The 15,984-nt window shown below is 34.7% G+C and overlaps 1 protein-coding gene across 2 annotated transcripts in view; it reads left to right on the top strand.

Moving 5' to 3' along the window:
* ccbe1 (collagen and calcium binding EGF domains 1) overlaps positions 1-1,744 on the top strand; it is a 72,071-nt gene extending 70,327 nt beyond the window's left edge. Inside the window, exon 11 of one of the 2 annotated variants that reach the window (XM_066710780.1) lies at positions 26-209. In XM_066710780.1, coding sequence (XP_066566877.1) covers positions 26-62 — 37 coding nt within the window. In that variant the 3' untranslated portion in view covers positions 63-209. Of the gene's footprint in view, positions 1-25 lie in introns of both variants that reach the window. The other variant, XM_066710779.1, reaches the window with a different exon arrangement.
* The last annotated feature ends 14,240 nt before the right edge of the window (positions 1,745-15,984 follow it).

Consider the following 15,984-nt stretch of genomic DNA (forward strand, 5'->3'; position numbering starts at 1 on the left):
ATGACATTATCTTTTTGCATTATAGGGCCCACCAGGTTCCTTCGATTTCCTGTTGTTGGTGATGGCTGACATTCGAAATGACATTGCGGAGCTGCAGAACAAGGTTTTAGGCCATAGAACCCATTCCTCTGGAGAAGAGTTTCCAATGCCCCCTGAGAGCTGGAAAGAAACCCAGGACACAGTAGATCTCGGCTCAGGAGAGGATGTCAGACAGAGAGGGCCATCAAAGAACACCAGGCGCAGAAAACAAAGTCGAACTTTACATTCATCATAATTAAGAATCCATAGCTTTTAAATATTCAGTAATATTCATAAAGGAAAATAATAATACACTGGTGTAAATATCACAATTGTTTGTTATCGTATGGAATTTCCTGCACCAAAAGTGACATTGTTTTTTTGTGGGGTTTTTTGTCAAATTTTTATTTTTATAATATATGTATATAAATATATTTTAGATATTATTATTCTGAAATTACCATTCTTTCAAACATGATTAAACCCAGTTTTTAGTAATACCATTGTTTAATTTGTCTTTTATAGCAAGGATTTATATTAAATTACGAATAGGACTTTTAACTCAAACTTTTCCTGTTAATCATATAATCATACATATATTATTATAATAAACAATGAACCTGTCTGTCACCCAGCCAAGAGTTCATGACCATTGTGAATGGTTATGTGAAGACTACTTAACTATTCCCAATCTTGTGCAGAACTTCTGTTTCATGTTTGAAGCTTCAGTAAACATTTTAAGAACGCTACAACATCAACAATCATTCTGATTTTACATCAGATCAGTGAAGGGAATAATTTTGTAAAATTTTATCTCTAATAACTTAAAGCTATGTCTTCTCCTATTTCACTGCCACTAAAGACCAGAAAGAGAATTGTTGGGGGTTCCTATCCAGTGGATTAATTGATTAATTGGCCAAGCATGTTTTGTTTTCTGTCTCCAGATTGGCCAATCAGCCACTTATCCCCCTAGAGCTGGTCTCGATTACTTAGTAGAACAAAGGATGGATAGTGAAAATGATTGTGGCCTCCCTCTCTCTGTGTTTGTTTTGTACTTTCATTTGTTCCTCTTTTAGCCATAAAGTTAGTGGTTTATTGGGTGTTTTCTTGGTTTTAATAGAACTTAATTTAAAATGCAATTCCTGTGTTGCCTGCAATCTCTCTCTAAAAAAACTATAATTTCCAATTTGTACATGAGACGGAATTTAGGCCCAGATTAAATCAAAACTTTGACCCACCTGCTAATAGTAAACTACAAACCTGTACATCATAGTGGTTACATTTATGATTAGAAGAAAGTGGCATCTTACTAAAAATGCAGCCGCAACTGAATATAGTTCTGTAGTTTTCTATTAGCGGGTGGGTCAAAGTTTTGATTTAATCCGACCCTTAGTCTCAAGTGTCATTAGCTATATTTATCATGCATTCTATTTTTTCGTGTGGATATTATAACTTGTAAAGCATGCTTGTGGCCATGTGCTATAGGTGCAATACAGTATACAGATTCTTTCATTTGAGATTTGTAGGGAAGAAGATCAATTCCATCCTTTGAAGAACTGAAAAGAAGCCCCATGAATCTGACTTTACTTAAAGATCAACTGAAATGGGTCGTTCAAATGGAATAAAAACATACTAACCTGTACATATTCAGATTACAATTATATAATTCTTGTTTACAAACAGAACAGCACTACTGATCTGGAGATAATAAAAAAAATATTCCTGACATCTTCCATTTTCTTCTGTGAATTCAAGTCATTGACAGGAAACAAACATCTGTATGACACTTTCTATCTTTCGCGGTGTACAATCATTTCTTGAAAATCCCATTTATAGCAGCACTATGAACAAGTGAGAAATAATTGGAAATCCAAATATGCACCTACAATACATACAGTGACTTGCAAAAGTACCCCCTAACAAAAAAAAACTATTTTGATGAATTACAGATCATGAAACCAGTTGATAGTAATGTATTGATGGCTTGCTTTGGCTGTTAAGTTTTATATTCCAAAATGCATTGCCCATGTCACTTTATAATCATCTGTAGACTTTTAAACCTCCAGTTAAACATATTTTCTGATGCCTTAACATATGCTCTCAGGTTTATGAATGTATCAAAGTTGAAGAAATCCAAAAACCAAATTTCAAACCCAGTTAGGTGAGACATGTCATATTTACATATTGAGCAATACTGAGTTTTAGGAATGTATTATCTTAACCTTTGTGGGCACAGTCAGAATATGTTTTTATTATTATTTTAATTATGATGTTGGATTTTACAAGGTTAAATTTTAAAGTCTATAAGTACCCTAATGGGAAATTTGGCAAAATAACTGTTAAAAGAAGCACCGTGCTCTGGTAATTCTCCAATATATATATAACTAATCAATAACTATTGTCTTAAGTGCTAGATGTTAAAATACACCAATTAAAGATTTTTTATAGTGTTGCTTCAAGTATTTTATAGTCTGTTCAGTATTGTATTAGTTACAGTATACTCAGACATTTTATGATTCTTCACAGTGTTCTTCCCAAGAACAAAAGAGCTCTTAGCCATGGAACATAAATCAAGACAAGGAATATAAACAGAGGATTCCTCATGTCCAAAATGTCCAGGACTAGCATAATCTTTTTAGCATATGTAGAGAGCCCAGGTTAATCCCAGTTTATAGAAAAAAGGAAAGTGTTTAAATTCTGCACCTGAAGCTACTCCTGCCTTTGTTTTTTAGTGTTGAAGCTGAAATCCTTTGATACTAGATTGTTCTTATTTACTATGTCATTAGCCTCCTACTGCCAGCATTGTCAACACATTAACTTTACAAACTTAGAAGTTTGATTAATTTTTGTCACATATACAATTATATAAATTCATGGTTTGTATCCCTGAGGTTTATTCTCCACTTACTTATAAATTGTATGTGGGGAAAAGTATTGAAAAGTATTACATCAGTAAACATACTAAACGTAATAGGAGAAAAAATTGGTAAATGTATAATTTCTAGAAAAATACTTAAGTAAATGGTAGACTATGGATATGCAGCCTCATTGAAGTTATTTCTTTATCTTTTATCAGTTTATCTCATATATACATTTCCTATGATAACTTGAGAGTTCTGTCTGTTAATCTGTGATCTGTTGCATTTTGGTCCTGGTTATTGGTTTTCCTTCTGTACTGGTCCCTCTTCTGAGGTTGTTCTAGCCACTGTCATCCTGAAGGGATATTCCATCCCAGAATTGTTGCCATTGATATCTATATTGATGGCCTACATATTACTTTGGCAGGCATTTTTAAAGTGGACCTCCAGATGCCCCGAATGTTCCTTTTGCTCCAATTGCTTCCTACACAGTCATCTTTGGGGATCGACGCATTGTACTTCTGGTGTATCCATTGCAACTATTTGAGACATCTGTGTTTAAGAACATGAGTACTTTGCATGTTCACTTAGGGAAGAACATCTGGACTGGTGATTTTATCTTTCCGTTTTGATGCCCAGCATATGTTCAAAGCAAGAGGTGAAATGTGTTTATTTTTCAAATGCTTTAGTACAGCCTATGAAGCATGTGTTATTCCTTACATTGTTCCTGATGTTGACACACATGTATTATGTGGTTGATCTGTCTGCTCTGAATTAGCATTGTACTTCAGGATATGCATGATCATGTTTTTGGAACATTTTCAGGATATCCCTGGCATATTCCTGCTTCATGGAAGATAGAGATGCTGCAGTAATTAAGCGATGTACTCCCCTTGCTTGCCAAGTGACCAGTGTGACTAAACATAAGTAAATGGATCCTCATCAACTAAGTCCTATAATGTAAACAAAATGTAGAGTCAAACTACTCAATTCAATGTCTTTATTTGCACTTACAGGCCTATTATCTGCAGCTCATTATCCAGAACAGTAGGAGAGGAACATTGAACTGCATGGACAAACACTTGTGTTTGGTGAGTGGATATTCTGAACGTAAATGTATTTAATGAAGGCATCAGCATGTGGACCACTGAAGACACTATAGCCCTCCAGAACCAGAGTTGTGCTACACTGGCATAAATATATCATGTACAATGCAGTGATGGAGAACACAATTCCTGGAGGCTCACAGTGTCTTCTGGTTTTTGTTCTAAATCAGTTCTTAATATGTATTTGAACTGCATATGCTAAACTGAACCAAATAAACATAGTTTCCAGGTTATAAGCAGGTGGGGCAGTAATAAGATTGTGGCAAGTAAAGAGGCTGTGTTCCTTCAGCATGAGGGTTTTTCAGAACTGTATAATACATAATACTGCCCTGACTAGACATGAGTAAATAGATGCTCAAGTGTGGGAATAATGTCAGGGTTTAATGCTTTTTCATCACCATTTTGCTCTCAGGTATACAAGCTTGTTACGGTTGTCATTGCCTGAGTGTGTTGACGTGTACAAATCACTGAGCCTACAGACCAGTCGTATGTAACTTGTGTGACTGTGCCATTTGAGCACTTGGAGCTATGCCTCTGATGGCAGTTGGATTTGTCCAACTGTATAACTCACACCTCTTCAAAGGCAGCAACATGCTTACATATAATGTGATATTGGTCTTCAGAAATGCAACCCATTTCCCTTCCAGTTCAAATACATTTTATTGTAGAATGTGTTTTGTCTGTTTATTTAAATTGACTGTCTCTATAATATAATTAAATTAACATTATGCTCACATCAAAAGCATAGATACTACAAGCTGCAATGCTGGTAACTGTGACATTGCATCCATGTACTGTTATAGTCAACTCTATGGAGTAGGATCATCCTGTAAATCTCCACCACAACATCACACACCTGTTTTAAAGTAGGAACAGCCCAAAGGGGAAACAAGAATAAGAGAGGGAGACCCTTAATCAATAATTTATATAAAGGGAGTTATATAATAAGTAATTTGTTTGGTTTTGGTATATCCAGAATGTTAACTACCTCATTGATTCAATTATAGAGTCAAAATGGCCATGTGCATAAAGTATTCAGTGACTGATTATTAAGAGAGATACATAAAATCTGAAGGATTATGACTCTCCAGAAACAGGGCTGGCCACCACTGCTTTGAGCAGGCAAAAGAGTGTCAACTCAGATTTCAAAGTGCTTTTTAATATGGCTCGTCTTGTTTTGTAAGTGTCTTTCACTTCTGCAGTTTACCAAGTATTTGCAATTTTTATTGCAGAATGGAGTAAATGTTTACAGTGCTATACTGCAGACTTTATTATGAATATATCTGAGAATTAAGACCAAGAAACCTTACTGTTTCTGTTAAATACAGCTACTATGTCCCATAGTTATGACACACAGGACAGTAAAACCAGGAAAGGACAATTACCACTGGGTGGCGCCAATGTTTAAGTAATTGCGAACAAGGAGAATCCTGTCCTTTAGGGAATGAACACAAGATGGCAGAAACGTCTTGCAGTTATTATATTTGGAAGTATTTGATGTGCTGAGAGAATGGAGACAGATTGAGATTAATTGCTGAAAGCTATCTCCTGAAAGTGATCGTTACCTATTTGATTTTAGTCCGTAATAGTTAATAGCTTAAACACTTCTTATTAGGTTATTTGGAAGCACTCTTTTCAGCTTTCACCAAGACAATGTAAGGCTGAATAAATAGCATGGTTGGAGAAACAGGAGGCCCAGAAGTATCCATATGGTGAAGCCTTGATTACTTTCCTTATTATTTTAATTATTATGAATGCTACAGCGCTAGCTGAACGATTGAATGTAATGAAGGTGATGCCCCATTTATTTTGTATATAATAAGTAATACAATATTACAAAATATCCAAAATAAAAATATATTCTGTGCTCTCAAATCTTTGGTGATGTAGGGAGGGAGCTCTCTTCAAGAGTCTTTATGATTTCTTGCCTCCTAACTTACTTCCACTTATTCTGCCCTGTATTTGAACAGGTGTATAGTCTAACTCCATATGAGCTCTATAGAATAGTACCTTCTATAGCCAGATGACTCATAGCTACACCATTAAACTCAGCATCAAGTCAAGCACTGGAAATTGCAGACTACAACAGTGACACCCATTACTCAGGAACATCAACAGTTTCTTCCAACATTGTCATGCATAGATAGTGTCACACTTGGTAGTGTCACACTTGTTATTATCTCAAATAACAAGAAGCATAAGCTATACACAAAACTCTCTTTAACTTGTTATAGGTCTGCAATACATAACACACAAACAAAATTATATATGTATTATATATATATATATATATGTATATGTATACATACAGTATATATTTTAAATTTATTTTTACATTTAATTTAAAGTAAAATAAGTACCCTAAAATACGTGAACTGAGCCTGAACTCATGTAACACATGTTGTGGTCATGCACTATGGTGTTCAGCTATTCTATACTTGTCAACAATCCCGCAATCCCGAGAGCAATACATTTTTTTTTTTTTTTTGAGGAATAACAATGAGCTAATTATAATTTGGTGTTTAATTTGAAATATATTTATTAAATACAAGCAGTATACTTCAATGGTACACTGTACAAACATTTTTTTACCTTCAAGAATACATCTTGTATCATAATCAGGTCTTAATTTGTGCCGGAACAAGCCGGATCCGGATCCGGTACCTCCGAATTTAGATCCTTTAGGCACCTGTTCTGGGGGATCCCCAGTGCTTCATTTGTGCCGGATCTCGGGTTGTGAGTGTCTGTTCTGGTACGTATGTACTCCCCCCACACTGCTCCCACGGTTTGTTACCGTCACCCCCCCGCTCTCACGGTTTTCACATCCTGCACTGATCCGGGACCAGCCTGCCCCATCAAACCTCCGCTCTCATATACACTATGCGATCCGGCACCTTCGGATTTATAAATTAAGCACTGATCATAATGATGGAATTTGTGAAATAAAAAATATATATCCCTTTTTTTTAATTCAGATATATAATTGTCCATTACACCCTTCTATATATATATATATATATATATATATATATATATATATATATATATATATATATATATAAAATTAATTATTATTTATTTATTAATTAATTAATACAGTACACTAATTTATTCTAAATTGCATATGGAAAACACAGGTTGAGTTAAATTGTACATGTGCAGTCTCTTCAAATATTGTACTTGCACTGTACAGTGACAGCACCACACGTATCTTCTGCACTGCCAAATACATCTGTTGCAATAACTGACCACCAGCCCAGCTTGCATTCACCCAGATAAAAGTTGTGATAGTTATTTTCAATACTATATTCAATTCATTGTCAGTTTTCCTATCTATATGGATTTATTGTTCCACATCACTTATTAAAGGTCAGTGTACGAGGTATCAGCTAGTTGCTAGCGCTGATTACACCTCAATTACTGCATATTTTGAATGGCTGCTATTGTGGATCTGTATGGGGTTCTTGGCTTAAGCTGTGTGATTGTTAAAGACAACGCTTGCTGTGCTCAGCTTCCATCATCAAGCAATCCTGTTAGTCCATTATTGGGGCTAAATGAAGCAGGGGATGAGCTTTGAGTCTTAAAAAACACTAATAAATGACAATTAGTTCTTAATTGTGACAGAAGAAAGGGTGATTATTTACCTTATAATTTCTATTTTCAAACCCAAAGTCATTAGAATGCCTATAGAAATACAAAGGAATCATCAGAATATTTCTCACAATTTTGTTTACTCTTACTGCTAATGAAATTGAGCAAGAAAAGTATAAACTTATATATATATAAATATAAATATATATATAAAACACACATTGTGGAAATTATCTCAACTTTCATTTGGAAACAGTGCTGGTGAAAAGCTTAGAGAAAACTGTAAAGTTTCCAGTTGACTTAAGACAGTGTGTGTAAAGATTTTTAGTTTCCAAAGAAATGAATGATTTATTCATACATAATTATAGTTTAATTTAAATATGTATTAAACTAAATTAAATTAGATAGATAGATAGATAGATAGATAGATAGATAGATAGATAGATAGATAGATTTGAGCATTTTATTTTGAACAGTGAAGTAGGTGAATTCTGAAATTTTGAGATAATTCAGAAGAAACACCTGAATACCTTTTACTGGATAGGGGGTCCAGGACCAGGTTAGAGACCATTATTTTCATTGTTCTCTTCAGTCACAGGTCTATGGACATGTTATTAACTTCTCACAAACAAACCATTGTCAGTGTATGCTAATTTTAAACCTCCCAGACTTCTGAAAGATATTCCTTGATACACCTAATTACCTGTCAATTAGTACAATTATTGTTTACTGAAGTCCAGTTTGGTTAGCTTTTCATCCAGCACATAAGACCTCATTTTTTTGTTGAATCTTTGCTTCTTTTACATCCCTGGGCATAACCTTGAAATTATACAATATGTGTCTTCTACTACTTTAACCCATACTATATACAAATATGCACACATACCCATTGGGGGCCAACACTATAGGGCTACCAAGGGAATCTAAGAATGGAAAATCATGATGAAATCCTTGACTGATACCAAAGCTCAGTATCTGAATGATATGCAAATATCACAGTAGATATGTATAACTGTAATTTTAACTCTTATACAAGTGGCTCTCAACCCTGGTCCTGAGGGCATACTGTCCTGCTGTTAATTTTTTTTTTTTTTATTGTTTTGATTGCTATTTTTTTTTCCAATTACTTAATTGAGCCATTAATTGAACTGATCATTTTCTTAATCAGAGCTTTTTCATTATTTTGAACAGTTGGAGATTTCAAGTTTAATATAAAACTGTATCAGGCAGTTTAATTATCCAGCATTTTGTAAACTAAGATATTTAAAAGTTAATTAATTATGTCAATTAGGATTTCAATAAAGTAAATGAGAGGGTGATTGAAACAGAAACCAACAATACAGTGTGCCCCCGGGACTAGGGTTGAGAAGCCCTGTCCTTTGTAACATGACACTTTAACCCTTCCAAATAGAGTGTACATTTGTTTATCAGTTGAGAAGCTGAATACACCAATTGAGACAAGGGAGAGACATGAAAAGTAAGACACATCTGGGCAATCAGTAGATGGTTCCTAAAAGGGAGCCCCAAATGACAGTGAAGAGGGAGGTTATGGTAAGTGAGTAACCATGTTCCAAGGAATGCAGTGGGTAGATCAGGCATAATTATCAATATTATATCTAGTGTTTATAATTTTAATTTAACAAGAGATAACAGGAGACAAACAGCAACTGAATTGTGTTAATAGTCGCAAACAAGAAGACAATACATTACAAGCCTTTATTAAAGTTATTGCAATGCAATGGAACTCAATTTGGCAACAGTGTAAATAATGCCTGATTAAAATTATTGTGTTTTTTCCATTTCAAGGTTACTTTAAAATCACAGGAAAGACAAATCCTACACTCTTCAGATGTAGTCTTCTCTGCCATCCTGTAAGTGTTGAAAAGTCACATCCTGAAACACAGAAGAGTTCTCCTTAGGGATATTTACTATAGCCATGATTGTGAGTAAAGAAATTTTAGTTTTAGTTTAGTAATAAAGTTATCACACACAGGTTAAATTATTCACTCTAGCCTCCAACCCTTGATTCAAAGAATCTGAGTATCTTATCTATTTTTGGAGGCAAAATTCATCTGAATACCAATTAATCATTCTGTGCATTTACATAAGATCAGTTATATAGGTATACACACACAGGGTACCATCCAGGGGCAGACTGGGACCAAAAAACGGCCCTGGACTTTTACCTAGGGGGGCGATTGCTGGTGAAGTCTGGGTCCCAGACTTCACCGGGGGCGGGGGTGTTGGCAATTTGCGGCACAGGTGTCTACACAGGGTGACCGGCCCACATGGGAATTGACCGACCCACAGAAATAAAAAATGGACCGGACCTTCCGGCATTTGCCACAATTGGCCGATGACAATAAATTACATTAATGATTCATGCATGTGCCTACAATGTCTCAAAACATGGGTAACCAAACAAAGTTTACAAACCTATCCCAAAAGACATAGATCTCCTGTTTACCTCCTCCCCCTGGCATTCGCCGAACTGAACTGCACCTGGAGAAAGAAAGTAGTGTGGATTAGACGCGAAAGTTTGAAACCAACGTTAAATATTGACAGTTCTCATCTTACCTGAGGTTCTGCTGCCACTGGGGCAATTGAAGAAGCCCCACTGAGGCAGATTGAAACTGGGGCTGTAGCCAGTTTTCTATATTAACTATCCTTTTTAACTATCCAGCCTGCCAGTGGCCATTTTTCCAACAGGTCGCTGGCTGGGCTCCTGGCAAGAGAAGGCACTGGAGATCCACCTCACTTACCTGTGCCGGTCGAGCGCTGATTGCACCTGTGAAAGAAAGGGGAAGAAAGGTTATAGTTGTATGGAAATAATAGTTTTATAATTTACTACCTTCCTTTTCTTATTTTCTCTTTGTTATATTTTTGGGTAGGGTTTCTAGTGTTTTAGTGCTCTGGGATTAAAGGCAGTTATATTTGTAATTCATTTTTACATTTGCTTCTGTACAACTTGTGATATCCAGGACATTCTCCATGCCCTGACTGGAATTTCACTTTAATTTTATTATTCCTTTTACCTGTGCGTGTGGAGATTGTCTTGGGGTCCTGTTGAGCTTGCCCGGGGAGAGAGAGTGGGTAGAATGAGTTCATCTCTTGTAAATCAAAGGAGGTGGTGTGGTCTTGTAGTGTATTGCCCCTATTTACCCACTAGGCGGTGACACGCACATTAGAATAAATCCAAATACAACATAAGGGGGAAAAAATTTTTAAATGTTTAATGGGGGACAGATGGACAATATTGCTATATTTTGATTAACTGTGTTAATGTATTTTTTTATTTGTCTCAAAAGTTATACAATTGTGCTTGTGTAATATGTCGGCAAAATTTGGAATTAATAGCAGAGGAAAAATAGTTCCTAGAACACAAGACTCATTAAACAATGCAATATTATTTACATGCAGGTCATTTATCTCACAATGCAACAATTTGAAAACGATTTTAATGACTTTATAGACACTGGAAGTTCAGTTAGGTGGAATAATTTGCATCATATTAAAAGTAGCTGAATGAGAGAGCAGGGATTTTTTTTTCCCCCAGCTGCTGCAGAAAAAATAAAAGTTGTCAAGCTGTTTCAGTAAAATCCCATTTGGAAGTAATTAATCGACAGTACACAGGGGCCAGCCTTAAAAGATTTCAAATATTTACTGAAGTGCTTCTTGTTCCTAATTATATCTCACCGCTTGTCTTCTTCATTATTTAGAACTGCCCACTAAAAAAAGAAGAAAAATCTGAATTGGAGATGTGAATGCACCCTCCTTCCTCTGACAGCATCAAATTAATGCTAAATGGCAGAGAATGAATGAGTTACTGTGCTGGAATAAAGACATTAATGAGGTAATTTTATTAGAGCAGCTAATCCAAGCCCGCATAAAACAGAGGGAGTAAATAGAGAGGAAAGCTGTGGAGGAAATTAGGGTTTCACTGTGCACTAATTAATGCTTTTATGGCATTTAGTACAAGCACCAAATTAACTGCCCCAAAAATCTTCATTGAAAAAAAATACATTGTTGCCCTACCATGTAATTATAGGACAGTGCAAATACATTCTTAATGAGGCTAAAGCCACCCCTTTAACTTATTCTGCACAACTACTGAAAGCATGGCCTTGTTGGGGCCTAAGTTTAAGGAAGCATTGAGTGAACAATATGGGATTGTCTGGACCCCAGTGCTTCATGAGCTGTAAACAGGTAGCTGCTGAATAGGAGGCTTCTGAGACTCCTGGGAGGCCTATCTTCCCAGCAAAACAAAACTGGGCCTTAAAAGAGTCCAGAAAGGAGACCAAGGTGAATAGGCCTGGTGCAGTTAGCAGCCATGAATGCTTAGTGGTTCTTAAGTGATTACACTATGTTGTGCCGCCCCCTCTCATTGAGTTATCTTTACACAGGCTTTGTCTCCTCTAATTGGAGCTGATGAGGCACTAATTGGTAGCTTTAAAAAAAACACGCTACTTAAGCAATGGCAAGCTGAGGAAGACAGCATGAGTGGAGTTAATGAGAGGTTTTGCACAAATAAAGGCTTTTAAATAGGCCTGTTTTCACAGAAAGAGAAAAAAAGTTGAAGATATCCTTTGTTGCATACATTTCGTATCTTTTTTACATGCAGGTATCTCACGATTGGGACACAGCAATCCAAGAAATGTCGAGCACTGGCTGAAATAAAGGACCCCATTCTATATTGTTTGGACTCTCTGTTTAGCATGTCTGTAAATAATGAGAAACGACTGTTCCCAAAATGAATGCACTGCAGTTGAGGGGCACAAAGAGATTCAACTCCTGAGAAACCTATAGAGCTCTATGTTTAACAACCATAAGGTGGTGTTTAAAACTTCCCTTAAAGTATCAATAGTGGAAATAATGGTGTCTGTGAGTCTATACTATTATAGATATAGACATTTACTGTTTATTTACTGTGGAAACATGTCATGTTTAAAGGAAATTTTACAAATCTTATTTGGCTTTTATAAAAGAAGCACCAGCACATTGTTAATTGGATTTATCTAATCATTTTTTATCTCCTCTGCTCAAAATATTAGGATAACTGTATTATGATATTTTCTTTGGTACAGTAAACAGCTAAAGTGAGTATTGGATTGCTTTATTTAAGTTATTTCTGTGCAGTTTAAATGCAATTACAGTTCAAATCATTTGATTTAAAAACAAAAAACAAATAGAACAACCAACAAAATAACAGTAATACCTGATGATTGTATAGTCTGTTCATCGTCTGATCTTATCCCTATTTTCTGGAGGTAAAATACTGTAAAATGGCTACATTTCCCTAACGTGATAAGAAATTATATCTAAAAATATAATATAAAAAACAAGTTAGCATCATGCATTGATGTCTAGATGTCTAAGGAATGTTTTTGTCCTTTTTTAACACTAGGTCAATGGTCTTACACTTGGGTAACAGGAACTTCTTCTGTCTATTGGAGCACTCCAAAGAATGAACAGGATAGTTTTAAGACTAGTGGGACAGATGCACCCACTCATTATTACTCTCGGGAGCTCTTAATGAATGTAATCCAACAGTATTCAATGTTGTTATAAAGGGAAATTACTGATAGTTCATTTCAACAAGAAACATAACTATAAACATATCAGATGGGAGGCTCTCTCTGAAATCTTTACAGAATCTCTCAAAACAGTTAAATACATAAACAGAGCTGGGACAATAATAATTAATATTTATTTATTCCCTGATGCCCTTAAGCAGGGCAATGTACAGTTGTGTCAAAAGAAAAAATAAACATTTCACAAAGACATTACATATAAATAAAATGGTTTCCTATATTTGTGCACCTTAACATCATATATTGTGCATGTTTGTGGAAACTCATTTTCACAATGGGGAGTCACTGTATGTGAATTTTACATTAAAATACAGAGAAGCAAAAGTATAGTTGGGATTAATATCGGAGGAGACCTGACCGGATATGTACTCCAAGTAATCTGATATGACATCCAGTCTTTATGCGTCTTAATCATCCTGTTGTCCTTAAACAAAGAAACATTTGTCTTTCTTTTGTGGTGCAAATAACCTGTGTCATTGTCTGTCTGTGTATGAATAAAACCTTCTAGTGAACCCTCTCCAATGGATTTTTCAGGAGAGTGAGCATGTTTTTACTTGTTTGTTTTTCTCAATAAAAGGATACATTTTGATGAAGATTTGTGTGTAAAGGGACAGAGAAAATAAATCAATAATTCATAATCCATTTAAAAAAAGAGATTTGTGAAAAATATGAAATGCTAATAAATACATGAGGGAAAATGCTTTTTTTTTGTTGTTGTCTTTATTATGTCTAAAATTTAAGTAAGTTTTATTTTGTTTCCTTAGTAATATTTATAATTAATTTTTTTTTCATATAAACACAAAAAGTAACATAGCATCCCATTGCAGGTTCAATTCTATGATTACGGCTGAAGCAGACGCATAAGTGTTACAGTGAAAGTGGGAGACAACACAAGTGGGAATCTGAAATCCACACCTTATTTCAGTTCTGCAGCTACTGTGAGAAATACAATATTTAAATTTATATTCAAAGTTGTTACTATAATTGTTAGCATTAACATTAACATTTAAAGCAAACATTAAAAAGTTTAGTTTGTGGAATAAAAACATTATAACATAATATAACATATTTCTTAAGTACAGTATTAAGTTGAACATCAGAAAAATAAATAAACAAGCAAATAAATACATACAAACACATGTATACATATTATATGTATGTGTGTGCCTGTGTGTACCAGTGTTAATGTACATTTACATTAGCTTATTTTTTTTATAAAAGTATTCTTAATAATGTAAAAATAAATCCTTCAGAAGTAGTATATACTGCACAAGATTATCATGTATATTAATATAGTGTACAGCACTGCATATCAGTACACCGCTTTCTTAATGTTATGTGATCAAAAATAATCTTTCATTATTCTAGTAAATACATGTAGGCTATGCATTATAACTGTGAGCGGTATATTTCCCATGTGGACTCTTGAGAAACTGTACTTAGCTTTAGTTAAGCAGTAGGTGATTGACATTGTGTAAGAAATCCAGTTTAGAGCAGAGGGGTTCTTAGCATCACTACTTAGCAAGACTACAAGAGGTTGGCCAAATGTTTACACCGGGCAATTTGTACAAGTATTCATATTCCAAATAATCTATTAGCTTCCTGCAGGTCTTATTATTTCCTTACATAGTCACTATTTGCCTTTCTTTTGTCATGAAAATAGCTGGCTTCCTTCAGGCTGTGTGTATTAACTTCCTAATGAAGTAGTCACAAAAGACTAAGACCTCATTTAGAACTCCCTCTTTTGCCAAAGTTAATGATGTTAAGAAATGACAGATTCACATCATTAAGAAGATGAGATTATCCTGTATGCACTTATTATGAAGAAGATATGTGTGTTCTGGCAGTCAGGAGAAGAGGTTTTGTTCTGTACAACTTTACAAACTCTTAATTAACTACCTAAACAATCCCAGGCACAACTCCCAACCTGAAAAAAAAGGAAAAGAAAAAGAGATTGGGCATGATGTATTGTACAATTTACAAAGTAACCAAGAAAGTAGAGAAAACTGAAATAATGAATTAAACAGCAAATACCACTAAGTTATTATTATTATTAATCTTCAGCATCATCAACATAGTATTTTATTTATTTATTGTATTTACAGTTACACTTTTCATGTAATTGTTACCATAATAAACCAAGCCTGCATTGATTGTTGATGATTGTTAATTTTCACCTAACATTACAATCTAAACAAATACCTTATGTGCTTTTAAGACATTGATACAGGAAGGAAGAGGCAGAACAGCTCTCACCCAGTCTCAGTGTAACAGATTGAGCATTACAGGAATGAAACTCAGAAACCTTAGGTGATGCAACTCACCTTTCACATTATGATATAACAAGATAAAATCTTGTTTTTTCTGTATTTTTGTTTTTTCAAAGTACAGACCAGTCATATTTATTTACTTTAAAATATATATATACAACACTAGAATTTGAAAATAATAATAATAATCATAATTGTATTATATTTTTATTATTTCTAGTATACTTTTCTTCAGAATTTCCTTCCCAACTTTTTAAACAGTGTGATATACATTTATTGAGTAATTTGTATTGTCTCTGGAAATATAGCTTTGACTCATGCACCCTAACATTACCAGTCTAATACTTGATAGCGCATCTTATTTGAGAGATAAATGTTCCTTCTCCTTAATGCCAACCTGCTTTCTAGAAATGTATTTTGAATTTTTGATTTCATCTGGGTCTCCTTGCTTTTTTGTCAAGCCTATCACACAATTATGGCAATTATAAACTAAAGGAAAGACAATGTTTCAACTTTGATTTAATACTGCCTCCTTGTAGACAGCTGTGTC

This window comes from Amia ocellicauda, chromosome 8, assembly GCF_036373705.1.
Source record: "Amia ocellicauda isolate fAmiCal2 chromosome 8, fAmiCal2.hap1, whole genome shotgun sequence".
NCBI lineage: Eukaryota > Metazoa > Chordata > Actinopteri > Amiiformes > Amiidae > Amia > Amia ocellicauda.